General features: G+C 37.6%; 1 protein-coding gene across 6 annotated transcripts in view; it reads right to left on the bottom strand.

The window, feature by feature from the left end:
• Positions 1 to 4,935: 4,935 nt before the first annotated feature.
• FREM1 (FRAS1 related extracellular matrix 1) overlaps positions 4,936 to 24,654 on the bottom strand; it is a 179,586-nt gene continuing 159,867 nt past the window's right edge. For 4 of the 6 annotated variants that reach the window (XM_027549207.1, XM_027549208.1, XM_027549210.1 and 1 more), the window contains 8 exons: positions 20,373 to 20,522; positions 18,664 to 18,902; positions 17,945 to 17,992; positions 17,426 to 17,590; positions 17,113 to 17,241; positions 16,556 to 16,671; positions 10,943 to 11,028; positions 4,936 to 7,820 (listed from right to left, as the gene is read on the bottom strand). In XM_027549207.1, the coding sequence (XP_027405008.1) occupies positions 7,621 to 7,820; positions 10,943 to 11,028; positions 16,556 to 16,671; positions 17,113 to 17,241; positions 17,426 to 17,590; positions 17,945 to 17,992; positions 18,664 to 18,902; positions 20,373 to 20,522 (1,133 nt within the window). In that variant the 3' untranslated portion in view covers positions 4,936 to 7,620. Of the gene's footprint in view, positions 7,821 to 10,942; positions 11,029 to 16,555; positions 16,672 to 17,112; positions 17,242 to 17,425; positions 17,591 to 17,944; positions 17,993 to 18,663; positions 18,903 to 19,512; positions 19,868 to 20,372; positions 20,523 to 24,654 lie in introns of those variants that run through there. The other 2 variants (XM_027549209.1, XM_027549211.1) reach the window with 2 other exon arrangements.

The raw sequence follows: 24,654 nt of genomic DNA, 5'->3' as shown, positions 1-24,654 counted from the left end.
GGTCACAAAGAGTTGGACACAACTTTGCTACTGAACAACAACAGTTCATATAGCTTTCCTTTTCTTTTGAAACTTTTCCATGATGTTGCAGACATTATTTCATTGTTTTATTTCTCTAAACAGTTTTATTGAAGGATAAATGAGATACAATAAACAACATGCATTTAAAATATATGGCTGGACAGATTTTGACACATACATACATATATGTGTGGGTGCATATGTGCTAAGTCACTTCAGTTGTGTCTGACTCTGTGCAACGCTATGTCACACAGAGTCTACCAGACTCCTCTGTCCATGGGATTCTCCAGGCAAGAATACTGGACTGGGTTGCCATGCCCTCTTCCAAGGGATCTTCCTGACCTAGGGATCGAACTCGTGTCTCTTACATCTCCCAAACTGGCAGGCTGGATATGTATATATGTGTGCATCTGTGAAACTATCAGTACAATCAAAATACTGAACACATCCATCCCCTGCTAAACTTTCTATGGGTCCCTTGGCAATCCCTTCCTCTGTCTTTTCCTGTCTTCCTCGGTCATTTCCAGATAACACCTCACTTCCTTTTTGTCAACATAGATTATGTTGCATGTTCCAGAATTTTCTGTTAGTGGAGTACATATACACTATGTATTCTCTTATTGTCAGGCTTCTTTCACTCAGCATAAATATTTGAACAATTATCCATGTTGTAGAAAGTTCTCATTTGCTTTACTCCTGCATAGTATTTCATTATAGGGATATGCTATAATTTATTTATCCATTCGTATGATAATAGATGGTTGTTGACAATTCTGGCTGTTACAAATAAAGCTACTTTGAATGTTTATGTACAAGTCTTTCAGTGGAGATATGCATTTTTCTCTCTTGGATAAATACCTAAGAGTGGATTGGTTGGATCATATACACGTTTAACTTTTGAAGAAACCACCAAATTTCTTTCCAATGTTGTTGGGCTATTTTATATTTCCACCAGCAATGTATGAGAGCTCTAGTTCCTTCAACACATAGTACAGTCAGCCTCTTTAATTTTAGCTATTCTAGTAGAGAGTAGTACTATCTTATTGCAACTGTAGTTTATAATTCCTTCAGTTCAGTTCAGTCGCTCAGTCATGTCTGACTCTTTGCAACCCCATGAATCGCAGCACGCCAGGCCTCCCTGTCCATCACCAACTCCCGGAGTTCACCCAAACTCACGTCCATCGAGTCGGTGATGCCATCCAGCCATCTCATCCTCTGTCATCCCCTTCTCCTCCTGCCCCCAATCCCTCCCAGCATCAGAGTCTTTTCCAATGAGTCAACTCTTCGCATGAGGTGGCCAAAGTATTGGAGTTTTAGCTTCAGCATCAGTCCTTCCAATGAACACCCAGGACTGATCTCCTTTAGGATGGACTGGTTGGATCTCCTTGCAGTCCAAGGGACTCTCAAGAGTCTTCTTCAATACCACAGTTCAAAAGCACCAATTCTTCTGTGCTCATGACTAATTAATAGGAAAACATATTTTCATGTAATTTTTCATCTATATATTCTCTTTGGTAAAGTATCTGTTCAAATATTCTACCTCTTTATTCTTATATTTTATATATTGGAATTTTAAAAAATAAAGTTTGCACACAAGTCTTTATCAGATTTATGCATAGTAAATATTTTCTCCAAGTCCATAGCCTATCATTTTTTTTTAAACAGTGTTTTGGGTAGGATGTATTATCCTTTTATATGCATTGTTGGATTTTAATTGGCAAAAAAACTTTTTTGGAATTTTTCCATCTATATTCATGAGGGATATTGATCTGTAGTTTTCTTTTCTTATAATATTGTTGTCATTTGCTTGTCAGAGTAGCACTGGCCTTAGAGAAGGAGTCAGAAAATATTCTTTACTCTGTGAATTTCTGACTTTTGTAGGTTTGGAACTATTTCTTTCTTAAATATTTGTAGAATTCAATAGTAAAACTATCTGAGCCTGGAATTTTCTTTGTAAGAAACTACAAATTCAACTTCTGCAATAGTTTTAGAGTTTTTTCAGGTTACCTATTTTTTCTTGATTGAGATTTCAGAGTTTCTCTCTTTCATGGAATTTGACCATGTAAGTTGTCTGTTGATACAAGTTGTTCATGACAGTCCCTTATTTTTCTTTTAGTAGCTATAGAATACACAGTGCTGTCACCTGGTGTTACTTTTCATTCCTGACATTAGCCATCTGTGTCCTCTTCTCATCTTTTCCTCATCAGTCTGGTTAGAGATTCACCAACTTCATCAATATTCTCAGAAAAGCAGCTATTGGTTTCACTGATTTTCCCCTACTGATTTTTGTTTTCTATTCACTGGCTTCTGTTCTGATATTTTTCATTTCCTTACTCATGTCTTCTCTCTTCTTGAAGTGGAAGCTGAGGCTAATACTTTCTTCCTTTCTAATATAGGCATTTAGTGCTATAAAATTCCCCATAAGTACTGCTTTAATAGTAGCCTACAAACTTTGATGTGTTTCCATTTTCATTCAGTTTACCATATTTTTTAATTTCCTCTTTGATTTCTTCTTTACTTCCTGCATTAAAGAAGTCTATAATTTAGTTTCCAAACACTTAAGGGTCTTCCAGAGATATTTCTGTTATTGATTTCTCATTTAATTCCATTGTCGCCAGTGAACATACTTTGTATGACTTGAATTTTTTTAATTAATTTATTTATTATTGAAGGATAATTGCGTTACAGAATTTTGCTGTTGACTTGAATTTTTAAAAATTTATTGAGACTCATTTTATGTCCCAGAATATGGCCTGCCCTGGTATATGTTCCCTGAGAACTTGAAAAGAACGTATATTCTGCTGTTTTGGGGTGGAGTGTTCGATAAATGTCTATGAGGTTAATTTGGTTAACAGTGTCCATACTTTTATAACCTTACTGATTTCCTGCCTACTTGTTCTATTGATCCTTGAGAAAGGGGTATTAACATTACTGACTATAATTAGAGATTTTGTCTATTCCTCCTTACATTTCTCTCAGTTTTTGCTTCATGTATTTTTAAACTTAGTTATTAGATACATAAATATGTCTTCTTGATTTATTGACTCCTTCAAATGGTAAGTTTTTATCCTTGATAATATACTTTGCTCTAAAATTTACTCTGATAACATAGCCACTCCAGCTTTCCTTTGACTAGTTTTAGGACAATGTATCTTTTTTTTTCCATTTTTCTTCTGTAGGGTAAGTTGGGATTGATCGCCTTTGGGAAGCAAAAATACAGATGGGAATAGAAGCAAAAGGTGAACTCATATACTTCATTGCTCGGAAAAAGTATTGCAGGTTACCATAAGGCCTTTAATGGAAGTGTCAGTTGATTTTTGTTCCTTTCTGTCTTAAGATAAACTAAATTTTATTGCCTAGCAGAATATATAAGACCCATAAAAACTGCTCAAAACGAACAGTGTAAGTTATGAGGACAGTATATTCATTTCCTGCACAATCCTGTTCTAAAGACTTATAAAATTACTTTTAAGAAAATCAAGGCATTCTGGATATTACAGGCGTCCAGACACATGCCGCCATCAATAACTGTTCTCCCATGATTAATGGGGGGAAAGAGGAGGAAGATCAATAAAGCAGCACTGTAAATTTAAAACTCTGTCAAATCAGCATTTTCTTTCCCTTAACCAACTGTATTAACAAATAAACAAAAACCTGAGAGAGACCTGGGGCAAAGACTGGAAAAAGTATCTTGGATGAATTGCATAAACATACAGCTAATACCTCAACCCATTTATAGTTTTCTAAAATACATTTTTATGTGGTGATTTTTAATAGAATTTTTTATTGAGATATACTTCCTATAACATACAATGCACCATTTTAAAGTGTGCACTTCGGTGGTTTTTAGCGTATTCACTGTGTTGTGCAACCATCACCATCGTCTAATTCCAGAGCACTTCCATTCCCTCGGAAAGGAACCCTGTTCCCATAAGCAGTTAGTTCCAATTTCCCCTTCCACCAATCCTCTGCCTAAGCTGGATGTTTCATATAAAGGGAATCACTCAATACGTGGCCTTTTGTGTCCATCTTCTTTTACTTAGAATAATGTTTTCAGGTATATGGTGAACTCACCATTGAAAGGTATTTTACTGGAATATAATAAACCATTTGCTCAGAGTGATAACAAACACATGGAATAATTAGAAGAGACCCAGCCTACAATCTGGAAGACTGTAGCTCTCTGGTGCTGATTTCTTCTCACTTTAACTTCTGAGGACTTCGGTCCTTTCTGCCGTATAATATTAGAGGAGATGGCATCAAAGATCTCTCTTCCTTATTCCTGTTACTCCAGAAATCTCAAAGACACAGAGACACACATTGCTTGTCTATTTGGAAAAAATAATTGTAACAAAATTAATTAGCTAGATTTGAAATCTTTCACTCCTAACCTGATCTGGAGATAGGAAATTTGAAACAGTTGTTATCAATAACACCTTGACCTGATTATAAATTCAGGAAGTTCACACCAATTTCTTAATCAGTTGAGAAATAAAACAAAAGATGGTCTGAGCTCTTTGTATCAGTGTGGCTTTCCCTCCGATTCTGAAAAGGGATAATGCAATCAATGACTTCCACTGTGACTTTCTCCTTGATATATATATATATATTTTTAAAAAGCTCCATGCTTAAAAACAACTATTAGAAATTTATATATACATACCATGATTTTATACTTTCTATCTCATCCACTACATATATCCAGTATCTACAACAGTATCAGGCACTTCACAGTCAATATTTGTTGAATGGATGGTGGATGGATGACTGGATGGATGGATAAATGGATGGAAGCTATAAAATGAAAGGCTGATCCAAATAGTAAGGATGAAAAATACATGTTCAGTTTTTTTCTCCATTTCTTCTTCAATGGGTAAAATAAATATAAAATGTTAAACACTAAAGGAATAGTAATTCAGAACTAGAAATAGCTTATTTTATTAATTTTGGTATAACAGTAGGTACAGTACAATTAATATGCTGCTTTGTCACAGAAATTAATCAGCACTAGTATATGGTTTAAATTATACAGAACCATACTGTTAAATATGTGCATATTCTTTTTGGCTGTCTTAAAAATAAACCCCAAAAATGTAAATAAATACCACCTGGTTCATTTTTACCACCCCTTGGAAGAAGATGGAATAATTGTCATATGTTTTTGAGTTTATGTTTAGCAGATTTATACTACATATATGTATGTTTTGTTAAAGACCAACAGTCACAAGATTCTGAAGAGCTATACATTATTGAGCTAGGTTAATGCCCTTGGATTATATGGGACTTTTCCTGAGTCAGTATTCAAATCTGGAGAGAAGAACTGGGTGACATTCAAGTCTTTCTTTCTGATTCTGTCTTTCTTAGCTACCAATCAACTCCCATCTCTTCCTACTCAATCCTTCTCTCCACTCTGCCCTTATCTATCATCTCCCTTTCCCATTCTATCATTACCATTACTCCATTTCCTTCCTTCCCACTCCCACCGTAACCTAAAGGATGACAATAATCAATCAAGGTGGAGAGAACCATGATGATCATTTACTACTACTCCCCCACCAGTCAAAGCCCAGTCATGAGAAGGAGATGAAGGTCATGCACCCACATATTGCTCAGCACCCACACTTGCTTGAATTTTTATTTGTACCTTCTTCCAGTTAGTTGGATTTTACCACTTGATTAATGTTTTCATGACCAGGAATGATTTAAACATTCTTCTAGTATTTCTTTCAGTTGCTATAAAAATCAAAGCATTCTCTCTTTGTGCTAACATTTGCAATTACATTTTAATATCACTGACACGGCAGAAATGTATAATAAAACCTACCACGCTGACTAGGTTTACACAGTTGCCATGGTTCTGGATTTCCAGTCAATACAGATCTAGGAATTCCTCATTCCTTGACCATTTACTTTGCGTCCTAGGACACAATCCTTCAGGTAAACAACTCCTTATTTCTTTATTCAGCATCCCATCTTTCAACATTGCAGAGGCCCATGGATCAGAAGGGCCATCAACTAATACAGAAAATGGGTTTACACCTTCTGATTCAACACCAGAAACTGCTTGTGTCATATGGAAGACCTCTATATCAGAGCAATTCAGATTCTACTTGTGATACCTAAGGTAAGGAGCCTCCTGACTCCACACTGATGTTGGAATTTTATAAGAAGTAGAATGTCTAAATCTCATTCCAATCTGTCTTTGTAAATATTTATTTTAACCAAAATCTTGATAAACAAGTACAAATAAAACACGCTTGTTTTTTATATCCAAAAAATGAGACTGAATTTCTTTAGTCACTTTTAGTTTCTCTCAAGGTATTATTATAATAAAATACACACCAAAACTTCGATCTGCTTGGTAGCTCTGTTTTGATTCTGAAGTGACTCTGGTACTCATAATAGCAAGTTACATGGGACACAACCATATTTTTCAGGGATTATGAAAAGAGGAAAATTGTGAGTAAATGTTTCAGAAATAAATTTCTAATTTCCTGTAATTAAGTTTTGATTTCAGAAGGGAGTTCTTGTAAGGCTGCAACATGCTTTACTGCTACAAAAATGTTTCATTCAGCTGCCATTATAAATTAATAAGGTACCTTTTCATTAGAGGATCAGGTTAACATGGCAATTCTACACATATTAAATATTTAAGGACTCAAAATTATATCAAAATCCTTTCTGAGAATATAGGCTTTCAAGGACTCTGTTTTTAGTACTATTTTTCTTTATTCATCTGCAAAGTTCATTGGGACACTTTTGAGGAAGCCATATTTTTCTTCCATATGTTAACCATCATCCATATATGCTTTTTATTCCAAATGTCCTTGAGAAATGCTACTCAGTACTACAAGCATGGATGAACAGAGGCTCATGTTGCTTCAAATGTCTCCTGAATCTGTAAAGCTGGGGAAATCCAATTGTTCGCTTTAGAATGGCACAACCATCTTACTGGAAAAGGAGCTCTGTCTCGTGGGAAGTGATGGGTAGACTTCTGAAGGACAGGTAACCCCTGAATTCTTACCTGAACTACAGCTTTGCAGATGAACTTCCATCTGCCAGATTCTTCCATCTAAAGCCTTCCTTTTTCACCACAGAGAATTCTCCTTTTTATCCACAGCCTCTCAGCTTTCACATTTGAAAGGACTCCAAAGGGACAAAGCAACCCTTTGCAGTTCAACCTTGATTTAATGAACTGGCAGGGTAAGCCTCACTCAGATGGAAGTGGTGGAAGCACCTGCAATATAGATTTCAGAATGTGTTCATTTGAAGTATTGGGGAAAAAAATCCAAGGACCATGAAATTACTGTTGACTGAAATATGAAGTCTCCAGAATAACCAAATTTATACCACATAATACCTTGAGGATTTATTTCAAAATGTACTGAGATGCAAAAAATTTAACTTTTCCTCTAAGAAACATTCATTTATCAATCTTCCTCGAACTATTGTTTTTCTTTACTAGATAGAATCCTTCAAACACTTGGATAGAAGAAATGTACCTCATCAGTCATGACACTCTGTTTTCTATTGAGTACTATGCACAAATCCTGGAAATAAATAGATAAAAACATCCCAAGTGGATACTTGTAGGGCCAGTTAGAGTTTCCTGGAGCACACATAACTGTGAGATTTTCCCTTCCTACAGTCCTTTGTGTGCCATTTTCCTGGCCTTTGAACCAAAACACAGTCCTTGCCATGCCTTGAACGTTGCGGGGGCCCTCTCCTCCAGTTGGTGAAGGTCACAGGTTCACCGCCAATCCACTCCCAGTGGCCAGCACGCACTTGGTCATTCAAACCTGACATGAACCAAAGAAGGGTGCCAAATGATTTTTATTACTTTTACAACTGGATGTCATATCAACCCACTGTTCTAAGCTCAGTAATCACATGCAATTGTGAGCCTACATTCTAAAGCATGGACTGGGACCTGGGAATCCTCTAAGACACCCTGAGACTATGAGGCTTTGGTGTAAGGCCAGGTAGGAATCCAAATCCTAGCTTCAACCACTTGCTAGGTGAACATATCTGGGCAGGTTATTTAACCTCTCTGAGTTCTCCAAGTATTAGTTTTCTCATCTCAGAAATGTATATCTAAGTAGAACTAGCTCTATGTTGAGGATTAAATAAGATAATGCACATAAAGCTCATGACATAGAAGTGTTAATAAATGGCACTTATTATTCATACTTCCTACAGGCAGAATACCTGTCACAGGGAAACAGATATACTCCTGTCTATTTATCTTCCTTGTGATTCTTGGGTATCATATTTGAAAGTAGCTTATTAAGTATTATTTTTAGTCTGGAGCTTAAGATTTTTTTAATCTGCTACAGTTCTAATAAAAAGCAGCTTTTCTCAATTTGCCTCTCTACTCCCACTGGCAATTTTTTTTTTTTCAAATTACACTTCAATGTTACAAAGCTCTTAAAATTTTTCTTAAGGAAGCATTCCTGGGATGAATTGAGAGAGTAGCATTTGATGTATATATACTGTGCTGTGTTCTGTGCTATGCTTAGCTGCTCAGTCGTGTCCAGCTCTTTGTGATCCTATGGGACTGTAGCCTGCCAGGCTCCTCTGGCCATAGAATTCTCCAGGCAAGAGTACTGGAGTGGGCTGCCATGCCCTCCTGCAGGGGATCGTCCCAACCCAGGGATCAAACCTGGGTCTCCTGCATTACAGGTAAATTCTTTACCACTGAGCTATTAGGGAAGCCCCCATATATATACTGCTGCTGCTAAGTCACTTCAGTTGTGTCTTTATTTATCTTGGACTCTGTGCGACCCCATAGACGGCAGCCCACCAGGCTCCCCCATCCCTGGGATTCTCCAGGCAAGAACACTGGAGTGGGTTGCCATTTCCTTCTCCAATGCAGAAAAGTGAAAAGTAAAAGTGAAGTCGCTCAGTCGCGTCTGACTCTTAGTGACCCCATGGGCTGCAGCCCACCAGGCTCGTCCGTCCATGGGATTTTCCAGCCAAGAGTACTGGAGTGGGGTGCCAATACTACCATGTTTAAAATAGCTAGCTAGTGGGGAGCTGCTATAATACAGGGAGCTCAGCCCAATGCTCTGTGATGATCTAGATGGGTAAAATGGGGGTCCCTCAAGAGGGAGGGGATGTATACACACAGCTGATTCATGCTGTTGTACAATAGAAACTAACACAACATTGTAAAGCAATTACACTCCAATTTAAAAATAATAAAAAAAATTTTCCCCTCGTCACTCTCTTTTAGAATAGAGATTAAAACAATAGAATAATAATAAAAAAAAAGAATCCTGTGCAATAGGATTACCTGGCAGCTCACAAACCAAATTTGACTGTGAAAATGGTCTTTGTTATGCAACATGTAACCTTCTCCCCACTGGTTCTCATTTGATATTTTGGGGTAGAATAAAATGAAGTACTTTTGATTGGGAATGACTTGTCTCCTTCTGGATTGTTTCTGTGAATTACTGATCAGGTGATGCTACGCCCCAAAACTTTGTGGGATTAGAAAGTTGACATCAGTCATTGTGGACATAGAGAAGATTTATCTTCTAGCCTTCACATAATACTCTCAGATGACTTCAGAATTACACACTCACTGAGTATCACAGAGAATTTAAGAAGCCGAGTGGGTTTATTATTATTTCCTTAAATACAGTATCTTGAAGAGATGGTGAGAATATTTACTTTAGGACATCCTGAGAATTCTGTTTCTAAAGTGGCTTGAAAAGATTTGTGACTACTGTTAAAATTGTAGAAAATATTAAAACTTTAGAAAAAAAGGATAAAATTAGGATTAGCTATAATTCTTAACCAGAGATAAAAAAATATTTCTAACTCTTTGGCTTATTTCTTTTTATGTCAATAAAAGAATGCCACTTCATGGCAGATAGATGGGGAAACAGTGGAAACAGTGGCTGATTTATTTTTCTGGGCTCCAAAATCACTGCAGATGGCGATTGCAGCCATGAAATTAAAAGACGATTATTCCTTGGAAGGAATGTTATGACCAATCTAGACAGCATATTAAAAAGCAGAGACATTACTTTGTCAACAAGGTCCGTCTAGTCAAGGCTATGAGTTTTCCAGTGGTCATGTATGGATGTGAGAGTTGGACTATAAAGAAAGCTGAGCACCAAAGAATTGATGCTTTTGAACTGTGGTGTTGGAGAAGACTCCTGAGAGTCCCTTGGACTGCAAGGAAATCCAACCAGTCCATCCTAAAGGAGATCAGTCCTGGGTGTTCATTGGAAGGACTGATGTTGAGGCTGAAACTCCAATACTTTGGCCACCGGATGCGAAGAGCTGACTCATTGGAAAAGACCCTGATGCTGGGAAAGATTGAGGCAGGAGGAGAAGGGGATGACAGAGGATGAGATGGTTGAATGGCACCATCGACTCAATGGACATGGGTTTGGGTGGACTCCGGGAGTTGGTGATGGACAGGGAGGCCTGGTGTATTGCGGTTCATGGGGTTGCAAAGAGTCAGACACGACTTAACAACTGAACTGAACTGATAAGTATATATTATGTGTATATATATCACTTGTATATATACTTTTTTATTCTAAATTATTTCATGCTTCATATGACTGTAGACTGTGTTTTTCACTTAGCACCTTGCCACAAATGCAGTACATTACATATTTTATATATAATATGCATCCATTGTTGAATGAATCTATAAATATAAGGCATTGTTATATATTTAATATTCTTTCATATGGCTATATTATAATTTATTAAACCATTCCCTACTTACAACTATTTTAAATTTTTTGCCTTTAGAAATAACATTTATGAGTTTCAAAAGATAGACTGTCTAACCATCTAACCATTGCTTATTATCGTAGACAACAATTATTTGACCCATGGAAGGGAGACCTTCTCTTTGTGGTCTTGCCTCCCTCCTCAGGGTAACACAGATACTTGCCTATCCAAAACGGCTTTCTTCCACTGATGTCCCAAAGCCATCTCATGTGCTGCCTGGAGATGACAGTTACAAGGCTGCCTTGGTGACTACATACAAACAGAAAAGTCAGAGCGTCAGTGACACGGAGTTCAGCATTTCAGCTGATGTGAGATGCATAATGGAAATCAAAGCTAGTTCATCTAGAAAACTGGTATATATGTAGAAAGAACTTTCCAAGATTTTAATACTCATTTTTTTATATTAATGAATATCTGTGGGGGAGGGGGTGCTTGCATCCATGCTAAGTCACAGGGTGGGGTAGATAACAGTAAAGAAGTGATACTGTATTATAATATCTGGGCTTTAAAGCACAAATCCTTTTCAGAAGATCAGCAGCTGTTTACTTATATAGATTAATTACTTAATGTCAAAAAATGACCCCTCTCATGGGAAGTTTATCTCTAAATTGCATAAATTTGGCAATTACCTGGTTAATTTGATTAGTAAAGTAACCCAAGCTACCAGATAAACTTACTGGAGGCCAACATTTTGAGCTTGATGTGTTTAGTCAAATCCCCAAATATATGTGACTCTTTTTCATCCTGCTCAGGGAAAGGAGGTCAGCCTCACTGGCAAACCTTTGTATGTTATGAAGAAATTAAAGCACCTGTTCTTACAAATACATATAAACGTTTTCTCCAAAATGTAGTTGTATTTTTTATATGTTTAAAGTTTACAGTGTAGTGCCTTGACTTACATAAACTGTGAAATTTGATTACCACAGTAAGTTTAGTTAGTACCCATTTCATATAGTTACCAAAAAAAAAAACAAAAAACAAAAAATGTTTTTTCCTTATGATGAGAATTCTTAGAATTTACTCTTAACACCTTTCACATCTATCACACAATAATCCTGTTACACATCACAGCCATATTCTTTATCTTATAACTGGCAGTTTATATCTTTTGATTACCTTCATCCAACTCTCCCACCCCAAATTCCTCACTTCTTAAAACCACAAACTTGATTCATCTGTTGATGGACACTTACATTGCTTCCATGTCTTCACTTTGTAAAAAAAAAATACTGTTATAAACATGGGTGCAGATACCTTTTCACCTTTTCAACAGAGTACTGTCGTTTCCTTTAGACATATTCCCAGAAGCGGAATTGCTGGATCATACTGTAATTCTATTTTTAACTTTTGAGGGGCCTCAATATTCTTCCATGGTGGCTGTACCATTTTACAATCCTACCAACAATAAGGGATTCCTTCTCTCCACATCCTTGCCAGCAATTGTTATATCTTGTCTTTTTCGTGACAGACACTAACAGGCGTAAGAATTCTTTATGAGTTATTTTTGCAGCTAGCTAAGTCATTCCTATAAGCAATATTTGATCCCAATTCTCCAACAGTGTTCATTTAAAACTCTAAAATACTCTAAGCAAAAAGCCAATAGATATATTCTTTTTCTTTTCTTTTTTGATACAAAAAGTTTCAACAACAAAAAAGGGGAAAAAATCACCACACGCTTCTTGCCTAGTTAATATCTATTGATGTTTTAAAAGTCAAGAACCATGATTAGTAATACATACTTGTCACAAGTTTATGTTGCTGAACTGAATTTTTTTTTCATTTTACCTACAACTATCCAAGCTTTAGATTCATTTCTGAATGCTTTTCCAGATCATGTATGGTGAACATAATTTAATCTATCTCTTAATGATATTTTTCCTACTAATACCATCCTTTCGTATGGTATAATGCAGTGATGACTCCTAGGCCTTCTGAGATATGTAGGCACTTTTCTACTTCTCTGAATGTCCTCATGGTGCTGGATTCAGGTCATGTGACTTGGTTCCGACGTTTCTATTTACTGTGGCTTCTGTCTGACAGTTACAACAGACATGATAGCCAGTTCTCTTCCCTCTCCCTCAGATCCAATATGGCAATTCTGATGTGCTGAGGGTTTAAAACACAGAATATAAAATGTGTATTAAAAATAGCCCAAGGGAGGGTTCGAGGGGCTGTTTCAATTAATGTGACATATTAGAGTGTGGGAGACCTGGGTTCTACTTCCTGCTCTGTCCCCAATTTCCTTATGGATGTAACTTCAGCCTCAGAGTCTTTATCAGGAAGGAATAGATTTTATTCAAGGACATTTAACACCTACTTCTGCTTTAAGATCCTTGAAACTATCTTTAAAATAAGACTTGGCAAAATCCATTTTAGCTGCTCAAGTGTAAGTTTGATTTCTTTATTGATGCTCTGAGAAGAGCAAGAGCAAGAGGAGAAGAGAGCTATGTTTAGAATAGGTAAAATGTTAGGCCACAGTTATTTACAAAAATAAATATTTAGGCATTTTCATTTTATAAAAATGCCTATCATTTCCTTTTGTTCCCATATATATACAAATAAAAGAGAGAAAATTAACCATATAGATACAGATATACTATAGAGATATAAAAGTAAAATATAGAGAAACATACAAATAAAAATCTTTTGACATCTTTGAAATCTGAAGACATTCAAAGTGTAAAATTAAAAACATAACCCTGAATTTTTCCAGTTTTAGAAGTAAACATCTACTTCGTTAGAACTTTTTGATTAAATATAGATATATTTTAGACCAACTCTTTAAGGACAGGTCAGCAGGGGTTCCAGACACTCCTGTGGGAAACCAAAATGGTTTCAGAGATAATGATCTATAATAATAGAATTACCAAATGTACAGTGACTGCCTAAGGAAGTGAGCAGATGAGATTATGATATGCAAATTCAAGAAATACCTAATCTCGGAGTCTGGTTCCTCTGGGCTAAAAAAATAATAAAACACCAATGGGGAGGAAAGGAGAAAGGAGATAAAGATTGAGTTGAGTTAGCAATCTGATTAGGGGCAAAGGATAAAGTAAAATTTGCTGTGCTTCTTGAAACATGCATGCTGTGAATGACCATCTGTAAAGGACCATCAGGTAGCAAGAGAGCCTGAGGAAATATAAATCAGAATTGAAAAATGGTCCCTGAGATCTAAAAAACACACTAGATATGTATTAATTCTAATTATAGACTCTAAAACCATCTCCTAAACAGTATTCATGAGAAAGTAAATAGCCAAGTTATAACATGTTGCAACTATTAATTTTATATCATAGAAAGAATTGATAATTCCCAGGGGAATATTCATTGTTCAGGGCAAAGAGGTTAGAGAAGAAGAGGATCAAATGAACCTGAAAAGTAATGGGTGAAGGGAAGCAGAGGCCCATAGAATGAATGAAAACATGTTGAATGATAGAGGAGGTCTTGGGGTTCAGAGGAAAATTATACTAAGGAGGTAGGCTTGCCATTCAAAAATGTTCCTTTTAAAGTGACTGATCCAAATCTTTTAGTTTGTTTTTAACCTACTGCTAGATATTTTCTGAAATGCCTCTATTTTTAACTGTTCTTAGGATAATCATTTTTCTTGTCCTTTTGAAATAAAATGCATATTGAAGCATCATACAAAAGTCATCAGGTCAAATATTTATACCTATTCTTCACTTAAAATTAGAAAATTTGAAGCATTTTTATGATATTTTAAAAATCTCATAGCAAATATTTTTTCTTTACCTCTTATACACCTTGGAATACCATCAGAAGTGGTATTTGATAGATACCTTAATTTCTGGAGCAATATGGTACATACATAACATACACTTCAAAATAGTTTATATTACTGATAGATAATGAGTCACTTTCTAAAATATGATGGAAAATCTCCAGTTGCCCCCTAAAAACTTTCTCTTGTTCTGAAAATTTTTTCAGTTGTACATCTTAAAAAAGGTCTCAGTACAATAGTCTAAAGCAATTCCCTGAAACCAGTTTACAAAATTAATTTCACAAAGATATGAAAAAATTAATTCTGAAACTGCTTATTACATAATGTTTGATTTGCTAAATATGGTCGCCAATCCCCCTAAATTAATAGGGGAGATAGAAAATTTCCATCACTCTTATACTAGATTTTATAATAGTTTACTGCAGAACAAAATACCTATGTATGTATTTCTTAATATCATTATTCTGTGATTATGATCTTCCAGATTTTTGGTGTCAAAAAACATTTGTTATGAAACCATGGCAATTTAAGGTAATCTTATTGATGTCATCATTTTGCTAACCCTGCATTAGTCTCCTGATATATTTTTTATTTTATTGATCCATCTAATTGCCCAAATCTGTTATATTTCTGTACACTAACAACAAAATATCAGAAAGAGAATTTGAGGCAATAATCTCATTTACTAGTGCATCAGAAAGAATGAAATACCTAGGGATACCTAATGAAGCAAAAGACCTGTACTTAGAAAACTATAAGGTGTTGAAAGAAACTGAAGATGACAAACAGGTAGAAAGATATACTGTGTTCTTAGGTCGGAAGAATCAATATTGTTAAAATGACCATACTACCCAAGGCAATCTACAGATTCAGTGCAACCTCTATCAAATTACCAGTGGCATCTTTCATAGAACTGGAACCAAAAAAAATTAAATATGTATGGAGACACAAAAACTCCAAGTACCCAAAACAATCCTGAGAAAGAAGACTGGAGTTTGAGGAATGATACACCCTAACTTCAGACTATAATATAAAGCTACAGAAATCAAGAGTATGGTACTGGCACAAAAACAGATACATAGATCAATGCAACAGGATAGAATACCCAGAAATAAACCCACACACTTATGGTCAATTAAATCTATGACAAATGAGACAACAATATACAATGGAGAAAAGATAGTCTCTTCAATAAAGAAAACATACACACAATAGAATATTACTCAGCCATACAGAGGAATGAAATAATGCCAATTGTCACAACATGGATGGACCTAGAGATTATCATACTGAGTGAAGTAAGCCAAGGAAAGACACTTATATATGGAATTTAAAAAATAATACAAATGAACTTATTTATAAAACAGAAATAGAGTCACAGACACAGAAAACAAACTCATGGTTATCAAAGCATCAAAGGGAGAGGGATAAATCAGCAATTTTGGAGTAGCATTAGTATCTATTAAAACCATAATAAAACATCCACTTACACCCACTAGAATGGCTAAAATCACAGAGACTGACGATGTTGCAGAGTAAATGGATAAATTTTGTCAATATTTGACCACAAGTTATCTTTCATTGAGTGTTCTGTTATCTAATTGCACTTTGTCCAACCTGTCTGGCTTCATAACCATCAGTGCCTCTTATATTGTTATAGGCTTGGTGCTATGAGATCTTTCATTGTTATATATTTCCAAATCAGTGGGCTGGGATTCCTATTTAATTAATAAATGATAGACTCTGCCATGCTGCTGACTGAGACAATCTCCTGACTTTCTTCAAAAGTTTGAGATGGAGAGGCTAAAAAATAAAACTGTGACATAGACACAGTTTATCATAAAAGAGCTATGAAACATCATTAAGGTCAGCCCAAATCTGTTCTGAACTACAGAACTCCCTCCAAGCTCCTAAAACAAAGCCAGGTAGATGTTAGACACTCAACACTTGAATGAATGAAGAAACACTAGAGTTCCATGAGGAAAACAGAAACATTAACAAAGAAGCATCAGCCAAATGAGAAATGGGGCTTCTTACTGTTCCCTGCAAGCTTGGGCAGCTGTAGTCCACGTGCCTTTCTGCTCTGTGATCAAGGAGTGGCAGTAGCCTGAATGATGGTGCCACCCAGCTGGGCAGGATTTATCTTCCACCTCCTGAAAAATAGTTGTCCATGCTCACATCATAATGGTCTTTACAACCTAGAGTCTATTCTCAACATAGAGAATCCTGTGAGTCCTCTAACGAAAATAATTTTGTCACTAGAAAGGAGGTCAGCCCTAATCCCCATTCTCCACTTTGAGAAACACAATGGCTTCTTATGGGACACGGTAAAGTCAGCCATGTTTTAGTTTTACACCTTTTAACATTATAATAATTGAATAAAATAAGTAAGCCTCTTTTTAAATTGTAGTGCTTAACTACTGTGTTTTGTGATTTTTAAAGCATCAACTGGCCATCTTTTCCTCTTCCCCCCTCAAAGCATAACACAGTAGGCAGAGGAAACAGCAGTGGACAGGGCGCCTCCTCTCCCTCTCCTGGCTTATGATGGGACTTGCTACAAGAAAAGGGATGTGGCTGCTCGGCCTGTGTCCCACCTTGGTGTGGGGGCTCCAGGATCTCCAGGCAATTCCATCGCACTTGTACAGTTTTTGGAGGCTTTCTTCAAAGTGGAAGAGTCCCTTTAATTCCGGTGTGCAGTTCTTTGGGAATGAGGGCAACGGGTCCTATGGGAAGGAAAGGTAATTTAGATCTGACACCCTGTAAACCGATCACACTGTTACCTCTTTTAGGTCATCATTTGCTGAATAGTGTTTTAACTGAGAAAACTATCCCCAAACTTGAAGGCTGTTTTTCAGCTCAGGAAACAGCTTATTGTAAGGAGAGTAGGAAGTGAAGAGATTTTCATACCTGTCTGGGGAAGTGTGAGCCGGTTGTGGATTCCTCCTTATCGGCTTGAGGCGGTTCTGCCACTTTGGTTGTCTTTTGGGGCTCACTAATAAAGGATATATTGGCCTTCCTTCTGCGAGCTGGGGAGCCGTCATCTTCCAGTTTCAGGGAAATCACCCCATGATACTTGAGGAAATCAGCAAACAACAGTGAAGACAAAACAAACAACAAGACAGAAAACAAAAACATTTGTTGTAAAAACAGGCAATCCAAACACTGGATCAAGATAAAGAGATAAAAGGATGTTTTCCTGACCACCCAAGCCTCTAAACAAAATTCAAACAGGATTGTAAGGAAAATATATAAATATAATAGTTATGAAAGGTAGTTTCACTAGATATTTTGCATCCATAAAATACAAAAAATTTAGCAATCCTCTCAGACTCAGACAGAGGAGCCTGGCAGGCCTGGGGGTTGCAAAGAATTGGACATGACTGAGGGACTGATCACATGCATTGCTTACACAGTATATACGCTTACGTTATAGATGATGTCTGTTCTATTTTTATAAACAGAGGATGGAGGAACCTGAAATCAACAGAGGAAATAAACAGGAACAAAATTGGCTTGAATAATAATTCATAATAGGGCAAAACCCTTCCAATAAGATTTTTTAGTAACTAAAAATTTCTAAACATATTTTTAAAAGAGTTTCCAAGCCCAAATAATGGGAATTTTTAAAAAGTCACTGGACTAATCACAACTTATCAGTGTTGACTCATCTATTCTTCGTCCCAGTTAGAAAAGACATCCTTGTTTTTTTGGTACATCTATAGTGCACAGAGGTCCAAGAAACACCACACACACACACACACACACACTTACTCATGAGTGTATGCCTGGTGAGAATGCTATGCTAGTAAATTCAAAGCCATGGTTTCTACACCCAAATAATCTCATTCTTTTTCAGGACCACGAGTCATTCCCTATCTGTCTTGATCACAAAAGGAACCAAAGCAGAAATCATAGCGATGAGTCAGAATATCTATCACTTCAGCCAGTACAATTAATGAACTATGCTGATGTTTGTATGTAAAAGCCACTTCACGATGGTCCAAGGAACCATGAGAATGTCTATGGCCCCCATTCACTGTAAGAAGCAAAACAGCTTCCTCAGCATTCCAGATTACTTACTAAGATCCTTTGATCCCTTTCATATGCACTCCACACATCAAAACCCAGGAGGTCCCCATCCTTACTGTTTTGCCATCCCCTCGGGTCCTAAGCTTCACTGGAGAAAGATCTTCAGAACCAAAGTCCCGCAGGGCGTCACCCCTGGTGACCGCTAGCTGCTTGGAAGTTGGAAGGGGTCTTCTTTCCAGATGAAAGGAATCAGAAGTGGTGGGTGAGGAAGCCCCTGGGGAGAGCAGGTGCCAAATGCCCTTCTCCCATGCACTGGGCATGTTTGAATTGAAGGCATATGAAGGATGGCACTGCCCTGGTGGCACACAAAACGGCAGGTCAGTCCATTTTACACAAACAGATAAGTGATCACATCGACGAAGCTTGTCATTAAATTCAGATGGATGATTTTCCCACCAGATGTTGTCTTGCTGCCATTTGCCAGAAACCCCTTTTCTCTTCATCAGTTTCCATACAGGAAAGCTATGCCCTTCTGCACATCTACAGCGTGATTATGAGTCATGAAATTCATTCATAAGCCACAGATGAAAATCACTGTGGTGACTTTATAATCATCCCATCTACTTGGGAAATAGACTGCCTTCATTTCATATCAACAGAACTCCTCCGTGTCATTGGGTTTATTCCCTGATCAAGTATCATTCCACAAACACTTTTACTTGTTCACCCTCTCCCCAGTCTCCATAGGTAGAAACTGGAATTGTTGGAAGATGTTAGTGAAATCAGATAACAGTTATTCAGATGAGACTTCAACTGTTAGAGCAAAGACTCAGTCAATCTTAATGGCTCTCCTTTGATTAAAAATATTGCCAGTTAGTATGAAAAAAGTCTAAACCCAGAAGCACGTTTGGATACCTTATACTTCATCTGTCAAGTGTGTACTTCATCTATGTATGTACTTACTGTGACCAGAAAAGTCTACTGGAAAAAAAAAAAGACTTTGGTGAGGCAAGGTGGTGTGAAGAGATGTGGAAATATGAGTATGGTAAAGGAAAGAGGAAAGTGTCTATATTTATTATAGAATGAGAAAGAGAAGTGGAGATAACTAAGCAAAGAAAAATATATGGCCCATAGGGCATGACCGGTGTAAAAACTGGAGTGTAAGACTAAGCATTGTAACTGGACACTTGTCAAATGCTAAAAAGACGAATAAGTAGAGGGTATTTGGCAGGAAAAAGTCAGCGTACCAAGGACTTTGGCTGATCTTTATTTAGTTCACAGGTTGTTCTTTCGCATATACCATCCAGGACCTGTTTGGCTCTGCAACCCAAGGTTATTCATTAATATTCTCCAGCTGCTCCTGAATCCCCACGCCAGCTGCACCTTTCACATCTATTTTCCTCCCATTCCTTCCTCCCTCAGAATTTTCGTGGTCACACTACAGCGAGGGCTCAGATTTTAGGCATTAAGAGCTCTCTTCCACAGAGGAAGGTAATTACAGCCCTACAAACTCGGGGCAGGGAAATAATTGTCGATAGATTCTCACCAACATTGTTTCCCCCTTGGTGAGAACAACAAACGGGTAGGGGAAAAAAAACAATGAGGCACTGACTTGTTGCTTTTCTCAAACGATCGTTCTTAGCAGGAGGAAAGCCACATGAAGCAGAAAGCAGAATAAAGGGCCTACATCATGACTGAGGTTGCTTTCTTGACAAGAAATGAAGCATTTTGATTTGAAAGCGTTATCCAGCACGCTGGCTGTTGAAAGTAAGCAGCTACAGTGCCAAGACTCCTCGTGATTTCAAGATGAGGATCAAAAGAATACCTCCTTTTGAGTCCAAAATTTTCACTGCAGTTTTTGTCTTTGTGCCAAGAACCGCATTCACGGGGGAGTTCAGAATTACTTCAAAGACCTCATCATCTTCCTCTAATCCGTCATAGGTAATTGCTATATTCCACATCTTAGTTGACATTCCTACAAGAAGTAAACATTTTAATTACTCTTTAATTGCTATTTCAATCAACTAGGTGTCAGCGAAATATATTAATTAACATGTCTGCAGCCAGACTGCAGTAGCCTGAGTGAGCCATTGTACAGCAACCAACTTGCTGAAGTCGTGCTGTTCTCCCAAATAATATTAAAAGACCACATTTGTTCCTGGACAATGATGATTCCGTTTAAATGCAAACACTGTAACAAAAAAAAGCAAGCTGCATTAGGGAAGGGATGAACAAAAAATGGTGAGCTGTTGAGACCCCAAGACTTTTTTTTTCTTTGAGAATTTTTTCCTGACCTGCCCCTTCTCATCTTAAGAATAAACAAGTACTGCAATCTTAAAATCTTAATAGTTTGAAAAATCTTAAGATGTTGATGCAGTCAGAAGTGATTATTGGATGGTACTCCACGCTATTCATGGAACCCTTGAAATGATTGATTTCTAACGACAGCTGCTTCCATCGGCTGCCCTACTTCCTGAGATACTTGTAGCCCACAAATGCTTTTTCTGATGATGTAATACTCCAGAGTTTGATATCCTCCTGTGGAGAATTTATAGGCTGAGGGGTTCTAGAAATAGATGGAGCCAAATTTTTTTCTCTCTCTCTTTCTGTCTGCCTCTGTTCATGGAGTTACAATCAAGCTTGGATCACAGTAACTTTGCGAACTTAATACAAAACAGTTTTGATGTTACAAATGTATCTCCAGCCATCCTGTCACCACTCAGATGGGATGCAAAGCAACCCCGGAAACACATAATTAATGTTGGAAGAAACTTCAGAGATTGTCAAATCTTGACCATTTTCCATGACATGAATAGCCGGACATCCACCCCAAGGATTTATTTAGAAGAAAAAGAGTTGGCAGGAAGAAAAGAAAGTATTGTTTAGTGGAAAAAGATGGCTCAATTTTAAGGGGGAAAAATAAACTTATGGTGTAAGATTCAAGAGCTAAGTTTTGAAACTTTATTCTGGATCATTTACTCATCAGCTATTCAAGTGCTTGTATTTCTATGTGCTATGTCTTTCAGTTGTGTCCGACTCTTTGCGAACCCCTGGACTGTAGCCTGCCAGGCTCCTCTGTCCATGGGATTCTCCAGGCAAGAATACTGGAGTGGATTGTCATGCCCTCCTCCAGGGGATCTTCCTGACCCAAGGATCAAACCAGCATCTCCTGCATTGGCACACCCATGAACTCATCTACATAAATAGTTAAACATGTTTTTTCTAGCATTCTCATGTAAAAATCTGAATTCTTTTCTCATTGTTTTCATCTGCCAACAGATACAGAACAGACAATAAATACTACACGTATGTGGGCTCCAGAGTTGGAAAGACCAGGAGGGTGGAATGGGAAAACAACATGAGCAAAGTCAGAGAGCAAAGCAGAGGCCTTAATCAGGAGGGCTGAGCAGAATAGCTGGCTGGAGTAGAGGAGTCTTGCCAGGGAAGAGAGGTGAAAAGGCAGCACTGACATCTTGTAGCCAGACTGCAGACAGCCCTGGACCCGAGGTGGTCAGATTCAGACTTTAAACCACAGGCAACAAGGAAGGCTCTTGAAAATGGGTGTCTTAGAAAACTGAAACTGAAAAGTGTTACGTGGGAAGATTTAGGGGCCCAGGCAGGCGAGCAAAGAAGCTAGAAGTTGGGAGTCCACATAGGTCGCTGTTGTAATAAACTGGCATGAAGAGAAAAGACTTGACGATGAAGAAAGCATATGAATACTAGGACTTTTAATAATTAGAGAGCTGTTTTGACTCTCAAAGCCCATAAAGTTAAGCAGTGGTCAAATAAAAATCCAATACAAAAAAGTTTTTTTCCAAGTCTCAACCATTTGCCCTCTTATTTTAAGAATTTTTTTTAAAATTATAGTAGCCCCATCCTCCCACCTTTAAAGAAAACCCCTTAAAGTTTTTTTTTTAAACCTTTATGGAGTAGAACCATATAATTAGAGAAAAGCTATTCAAAGTTTCATTGAAGTGCTTTTGATTTGTTTGCCTGCATTTCAACTCTGTTTCTATGTCTACCAGGTGTGCACATAGGAACTACTTTTTTTGGTTAATGAGGTTAGAAATAAGAATTTTCTTAGTCTTTCTTTTTCCTTCCTCTCCCACCTTCAAGGTGCAAAGTATTTGTGAAAGCACAGTGATTATAAACAATTTCAGAAGGCTTGAACTGGCCCCCTGTTCCCATAAACAAAAGGTGCTGAAGAGGAAAGAGAAGTGTCAGGTTATGCAGACAGAGCCCACTTTACAGAGTGAGTTAATTCCTGGATATTTTCCTGTAAAACAGATTTCACTATTGAAAGACATTTTCTCAATGTTTTTTTTTTTGCAAATGCCACATGAGAGAGCTGTTCCTTTGGAAAACATTTTGACTCTTAGGGCACAGTGAAGTCTCAATTAAGAATGCAGCAAAGCCTTCAAGAACACCTATTTTAAAGGAAAACAATCATTTTCTTAAGAATATTTGCACTTTGACTCAAGATTAGACGCAATCACAGGATGCCAAGTAGTCAGGGTTTGTTTTCGATATGGCGCAAAACCGCAAGGTGAGTATAGATCACTAGGGCTTTAAAAAGTCCCTCATTTTCTCTTCAGCTTCCTCCAAGAGCTCGCCACCCTTAAAATATTCACTCTGATTTCTCAATCTCTGTTTCTTCCCCAATCATAGAAACTGCTGCTTTTAAAGAAATGAACAGATTACTTTGGGTAAAAGGGGTGGGAATGGGGATGAAGACATCAGATCTGAAAGAGGTAAGGATTAACAACATGGGAGTAAGTAAGTATTTGCAGGATCAGTGGACAGGGGGAAATGTAACATTTTCTAAAGGAAGATATCAGTTTATGAAAGTTTCTGGCTAATGAGCTCCAAAACAATGAGCAGCCAAGTGCTGTTTCATTTATAAACTGTATTTACTTATTTTCTTCAAATGTTTAAATAATCTCTAAACTTCTAACTATTTAGAGCCTCCAGAGGTCTTTAGTATCTACTCAAAACAGCATGCAAACTCTTCCAGAAAAATGGGTATTTCTCTTACCTGGAGGAACCTGCAAGGGGACTGCTCAAAATCCACCCAAAGCCCAAATCACTCCTGATCTTGTCACAAACAGACCTCGAGTAATAAAGATGACAAACAACAAAGACTCTTGCCTCTCAAAAAGTGGAAAGACCGAACCTGCCTTAATCTGAGTACATACAAGTCACAATGCAAATGTATCACGTCCTTTCGCCTTGAGGTTTATCAGAACCAGTGCCTGTGGCAACTCAAGGGTAAACTTCAATACGTAATAGGAATAGTTCTTCTCACCAAGGGTGGTCAGGCTGAGGAACACACTGAGGCAAATCAGAAACTTAAGCATCATAGGAAGGAGGCCAATAGCAATATTGGGGTTGTTGTTGTTCAGTCGCCCAGTCGTGTCTGACCCTTTGCGACCTCATGGACTGCAGCATGCCAGGCCTCCCTGTCCCCCACCTTCTCCCAGAGTTTGCCCAAGTTCATGTCCATTGTATCAGTGATGCCAACCAGCCATCTCATCCTCTGACACCTTTTTCTCCTGCCCTCAATCCTTTCCAGCATCAGAGATTGCTGCATGTGAAATGTGAGGCTCTTTTTTAATAGGTTGTGTCACTCAGAAATTGCTACATTGGAGTCCTAAACTTATTTGGAAATAAAGGCATTACAGATGCAATTCACATGAAGTCATACTAGAGTGGAGTGGACTCCTAATCTATTATGACTAGTGTTGTTATGAAAAGTGGGAATCTGGACACAGACACACACAAGAACACCCGATTGAGACAAAGGCAGAGATCGGGTGATACAGCAGAAGCCAAGAAAGCCCAGGGATTCCAGCAGAGCATCAGATCATGGAAATGAGGATAGAGCAGACTCCCTCTCAGCCCTCAGAAGGAATCAACCCTGCCCACATCATGATCTTGAATTTCTAGCCTCCAGAACTGTAAGAAAACAAATTCCTGTTTTTAAGCTACCAGGTTTGCGATACTTTGTTAAGACAGCCCCAGCAAGCAAATATAGTCACCTAACATCATACAACTTGCAGCCATGTCCGACTCTTTGTGATCCCATGGATTGTAGCCCGCCAGACTCC

The sequence above is a fragment of the Bos indicus x Bos taurus genome, chromosome 8 (assembly GCF_003369695.1).
Source record: "Bos indicus x Bos taurus breed Angus x Brahman F1 hybrid chromosome 8, Bos_hybrid_MaternalHap_v2.0, whole genome shotgun sequence".
Taxonomy (NCBI): domain Eukaryota; kingdom Metazoa; phylum Chordata; class Mammalia; order Artiodactyla; family Bovidae; genus Bos; species Bos indicus x Bos taurus.
Note: the sequence above shows the minus strand (reverse complement) of the source record. Positions and strands in the feature narration are given on the sequence as shown.